This window comes from Monopterus albus, unplaced genomic scaffold (assembly GCF_001952655.1).
Source record: "Monopterus albus unplaced genomic scaffold, M_albus_1.0 scaffold287.1, whole genome shotgun sequence".
Taxonomy (NCBI): Eukaryota; Metazoa; Chordata; class Actinopteri; order Synbranchiformes; family Synbranchidae; genus Monopterus; species Monopterus albus.
Genome location: NW_018128167.1, coordinates 150,445 through 170,648, shown reverse-complemented (window position 1 = coordinate 170,648; position 20,204 = coordinate 150,445). Strand labels below are relative to the sequence as shown.

The following is a 20,204-nucleotide window of genomic DNA, read 5'->3' as shown; positions in this document are numbered from 1 at the left end:
GGGTGTTGGTGGTCCAGGACAGACCAAAGTAAAAGTACCAAACATACTTGAAGTACCAACAGTACCAGTACTGGTCCTGCAGAACGGCCCGTGTCCCAGTAACGTCTCTGATACTGGATCATAGTGACTAATTACTGTGTCCATCACTTTAATGCTGCAGCTGGTAAAGGTGGAGCTGATGGTAACTACCTTATATACTTATACTGGGAAGTACTTTCCATCCTGCTGGGTAGCTGGTGGATTTCCTACTGGGATCAATAGAGTCTGATGGTTCTACTGGGTTTGGTTTGATTCATCTGGTTCTGGACCTGAAGTTATCAGGTACATGTAGTGTAGTAAAAAGTACACGGTTTGTCTCTGACATGGAGTCACAGGATGAAGGAGCAGGACATGGAAGTACTCAGGTACAGATACCTCAGAACTGTACTTAAGTATTTAGTTACTTTCCACCACTGCAAAACTACATGAAAACAATCGGGGGAAAACACAGTCATAGTAAGAAACAGGTTATATTACTTTGCTTTCTGCTGTAACCTCAGTATTTAACTGCAAAACATGTATTTAAGATTCTTCTTTTTTATGAATTGAATTTAGTCAATGAATGGAGTTCAGACCGAGAGTGGCGCTAAGATCCTCACATTACAGCTATACAGGACAATTCATATCTCTGAGACTTAATTACAATATACACTTCTGAGGCTAACACCCACACACAAAAGGACAAAATATCACATTTCTCCCTTTTCACACCTCCCGAGAGAGAACGCTTTGTCCAAACACATTTATAATGCTTCAGTGGTAGCACAAGTGCACCCACACACTGACCTCTCCTAATTGTCCTGTGACCTAACAGCCAGGAAACATGAGCACTAGTGGCTTATTGTTCCTGCTAAATATAAATGGTCAACATCAAGATTGTTCGATGCTCATACAACTTTGACAAAACTCTGAATAAAGTCAAGCAAGTCTTAAATTTACATCTAAAAGATTTACCAACTGCTATGGAGTGGCTGTTTCTCTTCGATCCACTTTCCAGAAAACACTCTGACAAACACACTGTACACAAATCATTTCACACATGAAACTCAGACACCAGCTCATCACAACCACTACAGGGTTGTGATGTGATGGTGTCCTGGACACCATGGGGCCCATTACTCTAGTAATAACTAATAAATCTGACTTGACTTGTTACAAGATTATAATGTAGACAATGTGCAGTAAGCTGGAGAGGCCTTGAACTTCTTATTTGGTGATTCATTGCTACTGCTAAAGGATACTGGACTGTGCACCATGGAGGGTAGTTTTAAGGTAACACTGACTCCTTCCAGGTTCCCCACACGTGGTTTATGGTCACTGTGTGAAGGTCTGTGGTTGCATATGGGTACTGTAATGAGGCTTATAGTAACCTAATACTGGTTTACAGGTATTATGGTGGTGAATGGCTACTGTGTGAGCGTCAGCGGGTTTCCGAGCGTTATGTCAAGGCTTTCTATGGTGGATTTTAGCTCCTGTTTAAGGTTTCTGTAAGTGAACATGTTGGACTGCAGCGACAGGCTGTGAAAGACCAGTGCAGTCAGAGTGTGTAGCTGAGGTGGGAGTGGTGGTCGGTGTGTGGACGTCCAGTAGGGAACAGGCTGCTGGCAGGCGGGGAGCCGCCGCTCTGTTGTCCAACAAATCCTGCTGTCCGTCCCCCCGTTATTAGGGCCACAGCAGGGAGTGGGGGTTTAGCATCTGTCTCACTGAACCTGACTTAGACCACCAGGTAGCCCACCTGTAGCGCTCTGCTGCCCCATTACTGAGGGGTAATTAGCTGCTAACTGCTGCCAGGATCAGAGCCGGTTTGTTGAGAAGTCACGTCTAACACATTAACGCTGCTCTGACACCTGGCTCTCTCTGCTGGAGAAGCTCCACGGGTACTCTGGGTTTACTCTGACATGTTATAGACTTCTTGATGATTCTGTAATGAAAACAAGACATCAACAGTTGTGAAGGGTAGTTCCATCGATAACTATACACAATATAAACTGATTATATGTATTCTATTACTTCTTCAAAACAACTGTGGCCATCAAATGAAAGTGTAGAGGACACAGGGAAAACCTTTTCATAGCTTTTCTCACTGACAATATTTGACTTATTCCATCAGAAAGTTTCCATCATTTAACCTTTTACTACACAGTGCTGCTGCAGGTTCCGGAGTCGTTCTGTACTGGGAGCAGCCCAGTATGACCGCCGTCTGGCCCAGCGCCTGGCTCAAAGGTGCCTCAGCAGATACACATTTCACTCAATAAAACCATCTGGCTGCTGAACTTGAGGCTACAGAGGGTCAGTAATCCGTCGACCTGCTGCCTGACGGGTGGGTTTTGGTGAACTACGGCAACCCGGAGGCTCCCTTTAATTAGCAGCAGCCGTCCTGATCTACTGGATACAAATGAGAGCTCAGCATGTGAGAGAGCAACAACAGAAGCACATCAAAGAGGAGCTGCAGACTGACACTCCCACACACACCCCCTGTCTGCCAAACACCCCCCCCACACTCCTTGAGCATGTGGAAGTCACCGGTGAGATGTGACGTCAAAAACCTATTGGTCACCAGCCAAGAAGTTTTACAAAAAGCAAAACCTGGATAATCTGCAGGGTCCGCTGAGACAGCCGTTTCCAGTGTTATCACCCCATTGGGTGGCTGTTATCAGCTGCGATCATACATGTAATTATGCCTCAGTAGGTGCAGTTTATTGTATTATTATAACTACGCTGATGAAGGTCAGGTGCATGATCACGTTCTACTGAACCAACTAGGAGGTGGAGCAGGGTCTTACTTGACCACATATGGCCCTGATAACAACTGATAACAGCCATTTAATGGAGTAATAACATTTGAAGCAGGTGATTGAGTACGCTTATGCCTCTGTGGCGGCGATGGCCATGGCTGGAGGCATTATGCTTTCAGGTTGGCTGTCTCTCCAGCCCATCTCTGTGAATGTGTTGTGCCTAACTGAGTGAACACAGTATGAGCAGTGAAGTCTGAGACTGTGGCCGTGAGGTCGGCTCAGTCTAAAGGTATAGTGTGAGCTAACACATCACATATGATCAATAAAAGTCATACAGTGTCTGCTCAGTTTTAGGTGGTGTTCGACATCCCCATCACCATTGTTACGTGAACTAACAGCTGAATGAGCTTAGCTGTCTGTCTCCTCATCAAACAGACACGCCTCAGTAAACACCCTCTACACACAGCGTCAGCAATACATAGAAACTAAAGTGTGGACCTCGTCGCTCGATACTGTGCCGCTGCAACGCTGCTGTCTTTTTCCTACAGCTCAGGAACAAGAGGACCGCAAACATCAAATAGCAGTGGAACAACAGCAGGAGCTTGTTGTCATCCCAGCCGATCAGGGGACTCAAACCAGCAAACTCCCAGTCACACTCTCTGTCCTGCAGCCTGCACATATGGCCGCTGCATTCACACTACAGCTATCTGAGGTGTCGTAGCCTCTGTCGGCGGAGGTGATTAACCCCCTCCATTACCACTTAACCAGACACAAAAGCTAATGGGAAAAGTCAAATTTAATGGTTAACCAGTTACCCAGCAGGGGTGCGGCTGGGTGGGGGCAGATGTAGTTGGAGGCAACAGATTTCTGCCTCAGCTGGAGGTGAAGAAACGTCTGCTGTGATTCAGACGACAGGAGGGACGGCTCGTTAGGCTGAAGGTCAGCGGTGGACGCTCACTCTGTGTCACAGTGTGGATACCCGAACCGAGCCTGACAGGACCTGTCAGTTACCAGAGGCTTCAGGCCGGGATCGGACAGAAATTTAGAAATTATGTTTGGATCCGTGTCGGGTTCAGTCTCATAGGTCAAACTTTAGGCTGGATGGCTGGAGCACTGAAATGTCCGCTTTGTTTAGCGCTAAGGGGAAAAACACAGTACAGACTCAACAGCGTTGGGCTCGGACATCACATACTATAAGCTTGTTGGGTCCGGGTCAGGTTTGGACGCCACATTCTCAGGCTCGGGTCAGATTTGGACTGAAAAATGTGGCCTGATCCCTGCTCTACTCTGTACACACCACAAAACCCAAACGGTCAGTGACGGCGCCACCACCACTGACCTCTGACCTCTGGTTTTAAAGAGAAATAAATGGCCGGCTGTCCAGGTTGTCATCTAAAACTAAAAATGTTCTTCCCTCCATTCCAACTAGGACATATGTTATCTCCTCTCCTTTCCTTTTATCTTGTCTCCCATTGTCACCTCTCCTCTTCTTTTTCCTGTTGTCCTCTCCTTATTTTCTGTTCTCATCTCCTCTCTATTTCCTTGTCTCATATCCTTCTTTCCTTCTCTATGCTTTTACCTTCTCTTTCCTCATCTCCTCTAGTCATTTCCTTCTTCATTTTCTTGTCTCCTGCTTTCTCCTCATGTCTCCATATCCCTTATTACATCCACATTTCCCTCACTCGTGTCTTTTCCATGTGTCTTAGCCCCCCCCCATGTAAGATGTGCGAGGAGAGAGGAATTGAGGAAAAGTCTGGTCAGAGACATGAGACATCCTTTCCTTCATCTGAAGTGTCCAATCACCAACGGATTTCTGATAGAGGGTGTGTCAGTCAATCAAAGACTTCTGCAAAGAATTCCCTCTTGCATCCTTGCTCATGTCTCCTCCAGCAGTCTCCTCACTCCTCAGAGCAGGAACAAGAGCCTTGGAACGTCCTTCACAATGGCGGATCGGAACAACTTCCAGGTCGAGTGTGGAGCGAGGATCGAGGAACAACCAAATAAAAGTGTTGGGATTTACTCGTCTTCTCACCAACTTCCCTCTTTCTTTTCCTCTCCTGTTTCCTCCTCTCCTCTCCTTTCCCGCTCTCTTTGAGTCCTCTCCTCTGTGTTAATGTGTCACCTTGTTGGTATGTCAGTTTGTGAATTAGAGTCCTAATTGTTGCTGCAGTTTAACTGACCTGCTGTCAGATTACAGGTTAACTCAGCAGAGGAGCATCAGGAGCGTGGACGCAGCAGTATAGTATCAACTACCTCGTACTGTGCACTGTGGAGGTCAGCTCTGACCTGATGCGTCAAACTATTTGATTTTTTACACAAACCCACAAATTAGTCGCTTTGCTCTGAAATACTCACATAAACACTGTTAGTACCTGGTGGCGCTGCTGTGTTTCACCCTGTAAACTTGATATTAGCTGCAGTATAATGTAGTATTGTGACATTTCAGGACAGAACGTCGTGCACAAATACTTAAAGTACTTTATTTTTCACACTAGATGCACCAAAGTGTTGCAGATATTTTACTGTGAGTGAACCATGAATCCACAGGCTTCATCCCAAACTGGTTGGAACACAATAACTTCACTGTAGAAAAGGACACTGTACTGTACAGTACTGTTAAATACTACAGTATACTGTAATACACTAGAACTATTCAATACTTTGGTGTATAACAGTATACTGTCCCCTTACAGTATTATGCTGTACTGGTGAGTGTGCTGTTTTGCACTGCATTGTACTAGTACTGTAAGTAATATACTGACACTACAGTATCAGTACTGCACTAATACTGTTCACATATGTTACTATATGGTACTGCTTTGTACTATACTGGTATAGTAAAGGCCAGTGTAAGTCCACACTGTGCTTTTTGGTACTAGTCAGCACTACATAAATATACAGCACTATTCAGATACAGTACTATACTGCCGTATATGGTACTTTGTACTAGTCTCTTCTTTACAGAACTATTGAATACTACAGTTTACTGTTCTCTGGTTCCTTCTAGGTCCGTTCAGTTCGGGCTTTTCTTCCCGGACTCACCTCGCAGCTCAAACCACAGAGAGCACCGACAGCGTCACCAGCTCCGACCAACCAGCCGATTGGACACACGCACGCACACGCACACACCTGTCTGTCACGGCTGTGGCTTTAGTGGCTGGAGGCTTTTACTCAGCCTCAGTCCGCGGTGGGTCTCACACACGAGTCTTCCTCTGTACATCAGGAAGACTTTCTGGCCCAGGTTCATCCAGGGTTTACGCGCAGGGAAACAAATTTCAACCTTTCATTCGTGCTAATTCCGATGCTCGGAGAGTCTGCAGAACCCTTTTACGCACAGCCTGGCGCAACACGTGCAGCCTGAAAACGGAGATCTCAGGAAGATTTCGGACCTCTCATCTTCAGTGAGTTCACATGTTCTTGTCTGAGCTTTAAACTATAAAGGCTGATCAGTCCACATGGAGGTGTGGTGAGGAGAAGGTGCAGACAGGGTCAGTTAATTGTCTGGAGGGTTTTTAGGATGGACTGTGGTTATGTGCAGGCAAGTGACCCATGAGAGGACGCAGGGGCGGAACTGAGTTCTTAACTGTCGCATTGAAACACTAGTTTTGCTTTACGCTTATTGATTGGTTTTAGAACTCAGCCTTCCGTCATAGGTGAACATCACAACAGATTTCCTACCGAGTTCACAGCACCACACTAACGCCGCGTCACACGTTATTGGTTCGCGCATGAAACGGAACCGTACAGCGGCGAACGAGGTGGATGTTGAGGTGACTGGTGGCTACTGTGGTAGTACGATCTTCAAACGGCACGTGAACGCGCACAGCGGAAGAGTTATGATTTATGCAACTTATTTCTGAAGGCTGCAACTATTTCAATCCAATAGTCAGGTCTTGTTCCAAACGCGCATCCTTACATATCTACTATTTTATCTATAGTTTAATATGTCAGATATATTATACATAGTGCTTAACGCCAGAAACATGTTAGCTGTAACATTATTCATGTTAATGCATTTGATTTAGTGATATTACAGCATTCTTTAGGGACTGACAGTCTGTGGTGTAGTTGGACTATGTGGTCACAAATATGTGGACACACCGGCCGGGTCTGAATAGAACGATATTTTAGACAGTAGTGTTAATAGTTTGTGTTTGTCCCTAAAACATGACAATGCCCCCATGCACAAAGCTCTCTCCATAAAAATAACTTCTGGTTGTGGCAGAACTTGTTCTGACTGCAAATCCAGCACATGTGGGATAAACTGGAAAGCCGACTGTGAGCCAGAGCTCACCACCATCCTCTGTGAGCCATGATGCAGGGGTGTGGTGCAATCAGATCGTCTCTTCTACATCCCCAAATCAGCCAAAGTTGGGTAAACTATGTATGTAAACTCAAAGTTAAAATTCAAAGTAGTGATGTGTAAGTCATCTGTGTCCTGTGTTACATTGAAAACAGTCCAGCAGCACATTCTCTGATGTGATACCTCATCAGTTTTATTCTCTGTTCAAAGTAAACTCTTCAGTCCTGATGCTGCAGCACAGTCCAACCAAGTCAGGCCAGATGCATTTCAGGGCCAGTAATGAGGTAAAACAAAGAAATGAGGATTCCATGTGAAACAGGTGATGTCAGCAGGTGACCGCATCACGACTCGGTACAACAGTGCCATCCAGGAAAGGCCGAGCCCTTTAGGAGCAAAGATGGGCCGAGGACCACCAGTTTGACAACATATGTGTGAGAGAATCATTGAAATGTTTAAAAACAATGTTCCTCAAAGAAAAATAGGAGGGATTTGGATCTGTCACCTTCTACGGTGCAGAACATCATTAAAAGATTCAAGGAGTCTGAGCCTGAGCTGGATGACCGAGCTCTCAGATCCCTCAGACGACACCACGTCAAGAATCGTCTCTCTTCTATCAGTGATATAACCACAGGGGCTCAGGATGACTGTGCCTCACCTGTGTCAGCCACTACAATACGTAGTTACATCCATAAATACTGCTTAAACCTGTGCTGTGACAAAAGGAAGCTCTGTGTCAACAGTGTCCAGAAGTCCACTGCTCTGGGCTCAGAGGCATCTGGGATGGACCATCACACAGTGGAAACGTGCACTCTGGTCAGACCAATCAGCGTTTCAGGTATTTTTGGAAGGAATGGACCACGTGTGCTCCGGATTAAAGAGGAAAAGGACCATCCAGACTGTTGGCAGCAAAACGTCCCACAGCCAGGGTCTGTCATGGTCTGTGGTCGTGTCAGTGCCCAGGGCAAAGGTCACACACACTTTTGTGATGGCTCCATTAATGATGAGAAACACAGAGAGATGTTGGAGCAACACATGCTGCCTTAAAGACGACATCTTTTCCAGGGACGCCCATGCAGATGTCAACAAGACATGTAAACCTCACACTGCCACATTACCAAGGCCTGGCTGTGGAGGAAAAGGGGCCGAGTGCTGGACTGGACTGCCTGCAGTCCCGACTCGTCCCCAGCAGAGAATGTGTGGTACATTTTGAAACATAGATTGAGTTAAAGAAAACCCAGGACTGTTGTAAGACTTGTTGGCAGGGGGAATGGGACAAAATGACACCTGATACACTGAACCACTTGGTGTCCTCAGTCCCTAAAGTCTTTTAAGTGCTGTGAAGAGGAACGGCAGCATCACACCGTGGTAAACGCTTCACTGTCCCAACTTTGTTTGGAACGTGCTGCAGCATCAGGATTGAAGTGTTTATTTTGAACAAAGTAATGTTCTGCTGGATTGGTTTCAAAGTAACACAGGTGATTTACACATCACTGTTCACAGTTTAACTTAAAATTTCTAGTTTTTACTTTCAAACATCATCAAAGCTTAAAAGCATGAATGTTTCTGTATCAATGTCTTCTGACCCAACACGAGTTGAATGTCTAAACTGTGAAGACTCACACATCAAATCAAATGAGGTTTATAGAAAACATCAGCGGGTTGACAGACTTCCCAGCATGCATTCTGTCACTCTCCAACACTGCTCTATTCAGAAGTTTGATGAAAATATGAGAGACAAACTTTTAACGCATTAAGTCAAGTTGTTTCTTTTCATAAAAATGAAGACAACACGGTGGTGAACTGACACCATGTATGATATCAGTGTCATCTTCACACCAACTGCAGCAGCTGAAGTCCTTCATCCTAAAGACTTGATCAAATGTAGTGGAAAACAATCATTTGCCAGTGTGACTGATCAGCGGGTTTGTTAACTCTGATTTTAAGTCATAAATCCACTTTGAGTATTCAACCTGAGTGCAGCCACCTCACATATTTAAGGCAGCAGGGGATCTTTTTAAGTTGAACAAACTAGAAATGATTTACAGTGTGCTCTCAGCAAGTCCCTGCTGCAACATCTGGTGCACAGACTGAAACCAGGAGAGTGGAGACTGTCAGGGAGGGGACACAGGTGTCTACAGACTTTTGGCCGTGTGGTTTTGTAACTGTTTGTTATTTCACTAACGTTCACGTTAATCAGAGAGAGGACTTTAAGATGAGTGAGTGTTGATCATCACCATATCAACACAGTCAGCTGGCGCTCGTCCCACCCCTTCATTCATACACACACTCTCTCTGTAGGGAATCCCTCTCCTCCTCCGCGTCACCTCATGCTCCAGGACCTGGCCCTTTGCCCCGACTCTGTTGACGTTTCCATGGCAGCCCTGGCCTCTCTTTGGGCCGGTGACCCCTGCGACCTCGGAGACAGGCAGCACGAGCCGCTGTCTGTGTGGGGTGAGTCTAAATAACCAACAACAACTATGAAACATTTCATCAAAGCCTTGAAGGAAAAGAATAGTTTGTTGTTAGTAAGTTATAAGGTGATTGCATACGTTTTTAGTACACTCTTAATGTAGTGCAGTAAAAGGACAAATATTTCCTCCGATACGAAGCAGAATAGAAGTAGCTACTGCCTCCTCCTGCCAGTTGAATTACAGTTCACACACATCTGTCCAGACTTGTATGTAGTGAAGACGCTGAAGGACTTTAATAAGAAGTATTAAGGATAATTAATGTGCAGAAATTCCCTCAAGGCATTCATGGGTGTACGCATGTGTGTACAGGTGGACGACCCAAAACCAAAATGAGTTTGTGTCATCTGTGTGTCTGAGTTATTGTGTTTTATTTTTGCACTGAACCTATTTATTTTATTTTAGTTATTTATCGTGATTTCATTCTGCCTATGTAAAGTACTTTGGTCAGCAGGATGTTGTTTTTAAAGGGCTGTATAAATAAGCTTGATTTGATTTGGCTGTCGCCAGCGCAGATGCATAAAATGTCATGTAAAAGTACCTCAGAAAGTACCGAGCTGTTTTTAAGTCATTCAAAATTTTGCTTCTTCGACATGGAAAGCAATCAGTGTTGAAACTGTGCTTGACGTCACAGCAGCAGTAAAACTGGATATGCCAGGATAAGCGAAGCCCCAGCGCAGCGCCGTGCTGAGCGTGTAGGGGGCTAAATAACTGTGCTAAAGCTGAGCTACTGTAACAGCTCCTGTCCTTCCCATTCAGCATCAGTCTGGTTCATCTCATACTGTCATGTCCAGTTGCAGCCGTTACACAATGTAAAGAGCGACTGTAGTACATTTACAATATTCATTGGGTCCTATTCTGATTGTCATCACCTCCAGCCAATCAGAATAGGTGCTCAGGAGTAATAGCAGTTTGTTAATATCTTGTGAAACAGCTGCTGGAGAACAGAGGGGAGAGAAATCTGAACAACTTGGCATGAATAAGAGACATGTTGAAAATGTCCGTGCAAATTCTCAGTCATCCGGTGAAAAAAACTTAGAAGAAAGCATCTGGACGTAGTTTTAGGTAGAAGACGTTTCTCATCCAAGATGCTTCATCAGGTCTGCCTGACTGGTGGTGAGCAAGAGGTATTTACTGGGTGGTGTTTCAGTCCTTCGACAGCCAACGATGTCCTCTAACCGAGTCATTGGGGCCTGGTATCGACAAAAGTCTGGAGAGGATCTGGACTTCACTGTCCTCAGAAGAATGTCCTTTAGGTGGAGGTGGACTGCTGACTCTGGTCCACCGGGGTTCGGCCCTGCTGTGTTGGGCCATGCGCTTGTGCCTGTTTTGTTTCCTGTGTACAGGTCATTTTTCAGCATGTTGAAAATGGTCTGGTAAATGGTCTTATACTTGTACAGCGCCTTTCTATACTTTACAGCACATTCAAAGCGCTTTCACATTATTCGGCCATTCACCCATTCACACTTCCAAACGCTCACACACCGGTGACATCACCTGGAGCAACTGGGGGTTCAGTGTCTTGCTCAAGGACACTTTGACATGTTGACTGGACAAGCCGGGAATCGAACCACTAACCCCCCGCTTAGGAAACAACCCGCTCTATAGAAAGATGGGTCACAAAGTGCCGTAACACCAGCTCTTTAAGGGCTTTAGAAACACTGCAGTTCCAGCCTGGACAGGAGGGTTATCACCCAGCCACAGGGTTACTGTGCTGACTCAGGTCTTCTCTTCATTTACAATATTTCAGCTGTTCTCTGAATGCCACATTCAGCAGATGGGATTCATTTATCACACAGAAGAGGTTTCTGGTTTTCTCTCTGAACTGAGTAAAACACCTCTGGAAGGTTCCACACGAGCGACCTGTCTCCACCACACTGCTGCTGCTGAAAACATCTGGAATGGTTTCTATTAACATTCACCTTTTAATTCTCACCATGGTTCTGAGTGTTCAGTTCATCAAGTGGCTGTGAAATGTAACTTCAGCTGGTTTGTCCTCACTGGGAAACCTCAGACTGCTACGATCCCAAGATGCAGTTCTTCTGATGGCCACGGGGTGATGCTACTGGCTACAAGTGTTTTGACTGTTAAAAGCACACAGTCAATGAAGAAGAAGCTGATTTCCATACACTCCAGTGCTGCACCTAGTGGGAGTAAAATAAAAAAAAATAAACAAACTGGGGCACTTGTACTTTACATGAGCATTTCCATTGTATTTGGATTTACATTTCTACTCAGTTCAGACACGTAACAGACAAGACAGCCTCAACACAAAAGCAACAGTAAAACACAGTTTTCAATCTTAGCTATGCAACCATTTAAAAATAGTTCAGATCTTCTCCACCTCCAGTAAATTCTGCTTAAAGTAATAATCCTGATTTCATTAGAACGGACTATTTCTGCTGGTCTAGTTAGGAGCGAGTTCTGCCATTGTTGTTTTCAATGACAGGTGTCTCAGTCACCTCATATTGTTAGTTTAGAGTTTTATAAAACAGATAATATAATGGCAAACTGTTTGTCTGTGTGTGTCAGAGTCGCAGTGTGTTGTCAACGGCTCTCCTCCTGCTGGTCTGATGTGGACAGAGCAGCTCTCCCCTCACCTCCACAGAAACAAACAGGTACAAACACAACAGCATTACACACTGTGTGGCATCAGGGTGTGTCTGTTTACAGCAACAATAACTACAGTCACTGCAGAGAGTGGGTCCAAAACAGGAGCAACTCAGCACTAAACTATATGGAAATGGACTGCACCTATTAGATACTGATTAGATACTGAGAGAGATTAGAGAGATTAGATGCTGACCTGCTCCACCCCAGGGCCACAGCTGCCCAGGTAGAACAGTACAGTTTGTCTCGGGATTTCTGTCCTCTTAACCTTTTGGTTTTTGCAGTACTGAATGAGAGGACTTCCCAAAATGTCTGATTTTCAGCGATCAGCACCCTGTAATGCTGTCGAGTCCTGACGTGTGTTTGACGTTGTTTTGAAACGGTTCCCAGCTGCAGGACACTCTGCTGCAGAGAGAGGAGGAGCTGGCCAGGCTTCAGGAGGAGAACAGCAAACTCAGACAGTTCCTCAACTCGTTCTTTGTCAGGAACCTGGAGGAAAAAGCCAAGGTCTGTTCACCACAGTCACCATTAACTGTATCGCACTTTTCACCACAGACACAATCAAACAGTAGAGGTTGGGATGCCTGGACTTTTTTCTATATTCCACAAGTGTGCAACACTGTTGTTTCCATAAATCTAAAACCTTGTAAAGTTCACATTGCAGATTAAACTGTAAACACATTCCATGTTTTATTATCGTTTGCCAAGGTTTTATTTTCAAATGCAAAATAACTAAAACACAACATCTATATTTTTAAACCAACACCTGTGAAAGTTGATTGATTTATTCAACATGAACAAGAACAAATGTCATTAGTTCAGCCAGATTTGTCACATTCAATTTTATGCAACTGTGGTTAATTGTCACCCTCAAAGAGGTTTCAAACGTCTGCACCTGAAAGACCAAGTGATCACTCACTGATAAACTGTGAACTTTACTCAACAATACCAAAGCTTCTTTCCAGTTCACCACTGGTCTCTGAGACCTAATAAAATCTGTTAATAAAACCATAAGAATGAGTCACTCACTTGGTTCTTGTTCCTCTCTCCTAGAAGCTAACCGCTGATGGGAGGAGGAAACTGAAGAGAAACCTGGCGTACATCCATGATGATCATTTACAGAGCTGTGGCCAGCAGCCCGTGGCCTCCCAGCACGTCAGCAAGAGAGTCTGCAGGAACCTCACTGCCGAGTTCAGTTCTGATTCCTGTGAGACATCCGCCTTCTCTGAACCAAACCTGGATCTCTGGGTTCTAAGAACACTGGGACTGAAGGACCGAGACACCATCGATACGTCCAACGAATCCTCATCCTCATCTGGATACAACCTTAGAAGTGTAGTTTATGACACCGCAGGCTCCATTTCTTGCGAATATACTCTCAGCTCCTCTTTCAGGCCTTCAGTTGCCACCTCTATACCTTCCTCTGTCCACAGCTACTGCCAAAGTGCGACACATCAGGCTGAGTATAGGTACAATTCTGTCCAATGCCACGAGGCAAACTGTGGTAATCCTGCCCAGTCACCTCAGGACTGCACAACCTCTCCAGGACAATATGAAGGTCCTGACACTGGAATCAGGACCTACAACACTTTTCAATCTGCACCAGTGACAAAAGAAGTGCCCCTAGCGCAGTCACCAGACAGTGCAGAGATCTGTTCTATCACTGCCTCGAGTCAAGCCCAAACTCTGCAGGGGAACCCAGGAGAACAGTCAGTGTACTGGTCTTCAGTGCAGGGTGGCCGGACACCATCACAGGACACAAACCAGTTCAGTCCACCAAAAGAAAAAGTCAGTTTCTCTCCCATTTCATGTGCGAGTCCAGTCACAAATCAACCCTGGACTCCTGTCAGAGCCTTGAAACTAAAGAGCCCGTCAAATGGAGCTCAGCCTCCTGCCACACCTCAGACGCCTCACAGCCAGACAGACTTGGCATTCAGTATGTCCCTCAGCCCGTCCAGCCGCGTCAAGACCCACAGCTTCCCCCAGGGACAAGCCTTCATCAGAAAGGACACTGAGGGAAGGTGGAACTTCACCTGGGTGCCCAGACAGGGGCCCTAAGCAGCCTGGCACCTTCCCTTCAAAGGGCATTAAAAGCGCCTGAACAAGCCTCCAGGGCCAAACCTTTAGGGCAGTGCACTAGTGATGAACTGGTCTCTGGTTTGTTAGACTTGGCTGTAGACCTGCAGTGTGGTACTTCTTAAACAAGATTACAGAAATAGCAAGATAAGAGGCCATAAAACATGCAAGCAGCAGTTAATTGAATTGCCAGTGTAAAACTGCCTTAAAACAATCTTCACCTTTGATTTACAGGACATGAACTCTGGGTAGATGAAAAGACTGCCTGCCTTCTTTTTGTTGAAACCTTAAGCCAGTTCATGCTTTCTGCTTCTACGGTGTGCCTTCACAGTCTTTGGTGTACAAATTACTGAATGATACTGACGTCAATATGGATCTTATTTTTATATCATGGAAGCTAAAGGTTTGCACTTTGTTTAACGTAACTCAGCGTACTGGAGAATTTAGCAATTCAAGTACTGGATACATGGAAAAGATTACTTGTTAAACCTTTGGTACCACGAAACTAACCAACTCTGCCGAAATGTTCTAAACCTCATTCCGAACTATATGGAATACGGTTCAGGTCTGACATAAACATTTGAGGTTTGTATGCAGTTAATTTAAAGAAAAACACACAATGAGTGTAAGATTAAAATAACAGAACTGCCTAAACTGCCACCTAAAATAATGATGATGACACCTGTGCAGATTTGTGTCCCTTGTTATATCAAAGACAATGAAAAAAGGGATTAGGATACAAGATGCTGCCACAGAATGATAGCTGCCTCGCAACAAAAACAAACTAGCTAATACAGATTAGGTGTCGCCTTAAGTGACAAAAATTACATTAGATACAAATACAGCGGCTGAATATTAAAGCTGTCACCATCTTTACAAAATGTCACTGCCGTTGTCGCTAACCCCGTTTACACACCACCACCTAAATCTTAGAAATGAATCTGTAGCCTTTTTAGCATTTAGCCGTCCACTCTGACTAGCTTGTTGAGCTACGAGGTAAACACCCTGTTGAATTTCTCACAGAGCACATGGTCTCTTCAGTGCAGCTTCTATTTGTACCAGACATGTATGAAACACTTGAACTGGTCACCACGAATTCACGCTGCCATATGTGGTTAGTGGACATTTCACATGAAAACAAGAGTTTCAGTGTCGTCACTGTCCTGTGAGAGGAAGAACCTCAGACAGGTCGACACTTCATGAACCAGGAGAAACTGATGCGTTTTCAGCTTTGTGAAAATCTTATAGATAATCCAACACGTTTTAAATCATTTCTTTTGTTTATAAAGTATGAGAATTTTCTCAACTCAATTAATTTGAGAAATTCCAAATTGGCAAATTTCAAAATGCACTTTGAGACATATTTTATAGTTCACATATAGAATCATCGTTTATCTTAATGTCCTGATATACACGAATGACTTTAACATGGATTAAATTGTTTAAATTGTTTTTAAAGTTTCGTTGTCTCCTACAGATCCTCACGAGCTAAAGAAAAATGTTTTCACATGCAGTCTTGTATTTCACAACATGCATCTTTAAATCTATAAACCATGAGAAAAGGGTGAATGCACTTGTGATTAACAAACTGTGAAAATGTTCTCAGATTTATCATGGAGAATATTATATGTGCCTGTTGATGAATTTTACAAGTTATGAAATGTTTTTCACACAAATAGTAATAAAGTCACTCATTTTCTCTGTCATGGCGCTAAAAGTCAGCTGTGCTTGTTGGTCTTCAGAGCAAATTTCACCAAAACTGGGCATGATGTACGTTTCTGCCCCAAGTCTTCAGCTCACCTCGTTACATCCAAATGAAGAACTCTGTCCTGTCACAGATACCTGCTCAACTCCTGCTGCTCCTAAAGCAACACGACAATGCCAGAGAGCAGGGTGGACAACATCCATGATTATTGAATACACAGAGTGTAGACCAACAGAGCAGCTGTTGAACATGCCTCATGTCGACCGCACAGTGAACTTTTACACCCTTGTTATGTTTTTATAATGAAACCGTGGCTGACTGCAGACTGTGGACTAACAGAACAAAAAACTGATTCACAGACATGCTGAACATCTCTGTTCATTTGTTGCAGTATTTGAGCTCGACTTAAAGGATAAGCCTGGTCATTTCTATATCAGTAGTATTTTCAACAGAGATTACAACCTGCCATGAATTGCTTCTAACCACAGTTAATACCTACCAGTCCTGGATTATCTTATCCATCTGTGCCACAGTCCTTCGCTATTGTTCCATTAAAAACAACAGTGAAACACCCTGCTGCACTGGGTGACACGTTTCTTTGTTACGAAACACCAGACCCGTATATTTGTTAAACATGTTGCCCCAGCATCTCCTAATGAGTGTAACATTGTACAGCATGTGAACTAAACAGTCAGCTGTGCATGAGCGAGAGCTCTGCTGTGTTTACAGTCTGCTAGCTCCTCACGCTTTGCTGTTAGCATGGCTAAAAGATACTTGAAAATGTGGCTGTTGTCACTTCAGCTAAGCTTCTTTGTCATTCGGCTTCATGTTCTCCATTCCTTCATAAAAAAGCCAGTTACACTATCAACACTGGTCGGGGGCCACCACTCATCCACTCACTCCTCCTTGTGTACAATTTTATTCATTTAGAACAAAGTCTGAAAAGCACAACTGTGTGACAGGAATATGATTTGTCTGCTGGTTTTATGACACCTCAAACTGATCATGCAAACCTCAGAACCACTGGTCTAAAACATCATGATACATGTCTTCACTGGAATGAAAGATCCAAGACCAAACCAGGAAAATCAGGCCAAGAGCAAATGTCCACAGGAATGCGCACTGCAAAGTGTCCTGCTCTGCACCTGTGCATCACCAGGCAGCGGTTTGTAATGAGAAACACTTTGTTTAAGGTTCTTTAAGTTATCTTGACTCAGGTGATGTTTTTCTGAAACCATACTGGTTTCTGTTCAGTTGTAGCTCCTGCAGGAACAGCTTCTGGATTCTCTGTCAGGTCTCACATTCTGGGCCCACTGTGGAGAACTTAAAGGTTTTTCTCTAAGGTGCAGTTTGACAGCCGCCTCTGTCTTTAGCTCTGTTGCCAGTCAAACCAGTCTGACCATCCCACTCTCCTGAGCTCCCTCTCTCTTCTCAGGAACAATAGGAGGCCGGTTATCCCAGGAGACACCCCCCCACCTCCTCCTCTACCCTGATCCGCCCTCCCACAGGTAACGATGGTGGGGTTTCTTCTCCCTGGAGATCCCCAACACTGGGTCCCGGCCCTGCCCTGGGTCCCCTGAGAGCAAGGTGGGACTGGGAGAAAGTGAGAAGCGAGCCGTGTCGGTGGCAGGCCGATCCAGCGGTCTGTTTCTAATGACAAGGTAAGATCGGCTGCAGATGTCCGACAGATTGGAGGCTCTTTCAGGGCAGGGCGGCCCCGGAGTCTGGCAGGAATGTGAAAGGAGGGTCGCTCTGGATCACAGGCTCTGTTGTTATCGGTGGGCTGAGTGTCAGCCAGGGAAAGGGGTCATTAAAGAGGCCGGCCGGCTGAAATTCAATCCATCCAGGCTGATCGGGGGAACGGCCTCGCCGCCATGTTCTTGTAGAGCCCGCCAGCTTGGCTCACCTCAAAACATATCAGCTAATGAATCGACATGTCTCACACAGGTGAGAAACAGTTTCCTGCAGGAAGCTGAGCTCAGGTTTCAGAGTCAGCTGGCTTCATTCTCCGCTGTGCGTTTCTCAGCATTTTAAATCAGGCTTCAAAATGCATGCTACAGGTTCCACCTTCCGTCCAGAGTCGCACACCTGTCCTGCACCACACGGCTCAGGTTCACTTTACTTAATGCCACCAGGATAAACCACACGGTTTCCTGCAGGACGCTGAGCTCAGGTTTTAGAATCAAAGATGGACTCTGCTGTTGGTCAGAGTGGGACTGGACACAAATATCACTTACAGCAAGAATGCAACCTGCCAAAGCCTCCAAGCAACTAAGATTTTCATATAAGCTGTGGCAGATCAAAATCACATGGCCTGAAGTGTTTGGTGATGTTCTGCATTTTCCTTGTCGCAAAAAAAAAAAAAAAAATTTGTAAAAGCCAGCAATCAACGGATCCAACTAACAAGTACTGTATCAGTGTAGGAAACACATTTGGTTATCCAAAACTTTAAAACACCACAGCTGGAGTCTCATATGGGTCTGATCCGTTACCCATTAATATCTCAATCAGTCCTAGACCTTGTTGCTGCTGCTGGGCAGCAGTGGACAAGACCACGTCGTTTGGTTTCAATCCCACACCAAGAAAGACCAGGCCCAGGATCACAGATAACAGTACCTTTATTGTTAAATCTCTAGGGCTGGACCTGAATATCCAAGTACTGGAATAGTCGTTTGTTGAGTAGGAAATGGGTTTTCAGTTTTAGGATTTGAATATATGTCAGTGGGGTTCCTTGTCGCATCGCTAACTAACGTTAACTCTGTGAAAAAACAAACAAACAAAAAACAACAAAACTCTGTGATTTAAATTGATGACGGGACAAAATGAAAGTGGCTGCTGTCGGGTTTGTGACCTCCCTGCAGCCCGCGGACCAAATGCTTCTGTCACAAAACAGAACAACAGAACAAGAGAATGAGACGTCTTCACAGGTAAAAAAGATCAGTCGATCTCACATCAATGATGGAAATGTAGCACATTGTGTGTGCACACACGTGGTTACACTAAATATTACATAACTTTCTTTAGCTTTTTGTTTTGTTTTTTCAACCCTAAGCACTGCCGGTCGGGCAGACGTGCTTTGAGCTGCAGCACGTCATCCCCGCTGAGTATTCACTGATTATTACCACCAAGGCCTAGAAATCTCCTTATGACGCTTTCACATTATTTATATGTTTAAAGACAAACTTAAAAATTCTAAAGGGTTTAAATGCATTAACCACAGTAGCATCATAACTGGCCAGCACTCTTTTGTTTGTGCACAAGTCCAAAAACATCTTACCCAGAATAAAATAACTACCAATGTTGAACCCCAAGTGTAACCTTCATGTCTCTGGCCTCTTTTGAAAGGTAACACTCTGTAGTTGATTTTCAAACATTCTGATTTAGCCTAAGCTTTATGTACATAGGCACAGACTTTATAAAAATGTTAAACGTATCCCCTAATTGTTTTTTAAACTTGTGCCTGGTAAGCCTAGAAACATGTTGGAGCGACAGCCACAAGGGCACACACATCCCGGTCAACGTTTGGCAGTGATTATCAGCATCTTTCTAATACGGCAAACACAAACCTTGTTTTTTTCTTTTACCAGTGATGATTTAGCAGAAGCAAAATGATGCACTCGTTTTCAGCAGCATTGTTCATTTCTACCTGAGCAATCACGTGACTTGATTAGGACCGTGAGTGACTCTTGCCCCCTGTTGTGTGAGTGGTGTGTTGCATCTGCTGTTTATGCACATAAATTCTTGCGTGACCTTTGCATTTACAGCTAAGTTTACATAGTTAGCATTGAGTCTGAAACTGGCCTAAATGTCGTAATTTTTACGATTGTTGAAAACCACAATCTGTGCCTTTTACATTTGTGTCAGACAAAACAACATGTTGCACAGTGAGCTGTAGAAGTGTTGATTGGTTTGTTTTTGAATGGGACAGAACCAGAGAAGAAGTGTAAAGGTTCATATCACTGTCTGGTTTCTGCTCTGATGAACACTCCAAGAGAACAAACACTCAAACAGTTTTAACCGAACTCGGCTTCTGTGTGGCCATTTCTTGGACTGAAATCATGGTCGCTGAGCATCCAGCTCTCACATCTCTGATGTCTGAGCTTCACTGGGCCAAGATTTTAGACCCATTCTGACACAGACCCGAGAACAAACGGACTGAGGGCAGCGTGGGCTCAGTGGGACCTTCACCAAAGACCAGTGTCATGTCATGTTGACTTGACACCAGAGGTCTGCAGTGGGTAGGCGGAGCCAGCAGCTGGCACTCTGGT

The 20,204-nt window shown here is 44.6% G+C and overlaps 1 protein-coding gene across 2 annotated transcripts; it reads left to right on the top strand.

Annotated features, from left to right (window-relative positions):
* Positions 1–5,891: 5,891 nt before the first annotated feature.
* gmnc (geminin coiled-coil domain containing) lies at positions 5,892–15,576 on the top strand. Of its 2 annotated transcripts, XM_020622725.1 has the most exons (5): positions 5,892–6,175; positions 9,376–9,528; positions 12,078–12,163; positions 12,546–12,662; positions 13,209–15,576. In XM_020622725.1, the coding sequence occupies exons 2-5, from the start codon at positions 9,405–9,407 to the stop codon at positions 14,211–14,213; spliced, it is 1,332 nt and encodes a 443-aa protein (XP_020478381.1). In that variant the 5' UTR covers positions 5,892–6,175; positions 9,376–9,404; the 3' UTR covers positions 14,214–15,576. The 2 variants fall into 2 exon arrangements, with proteins under 2 accessions (XP_020478381.1, XP_020478383.1); XM_020622727.1 differs by lacking the exon at positions 5,892–6,175 and having other exon boundaries at positions 9,277–9,528.
* The last annotated feature ends 4,628 nt before the right edge of the window (positions 15,577–20,204 follow it).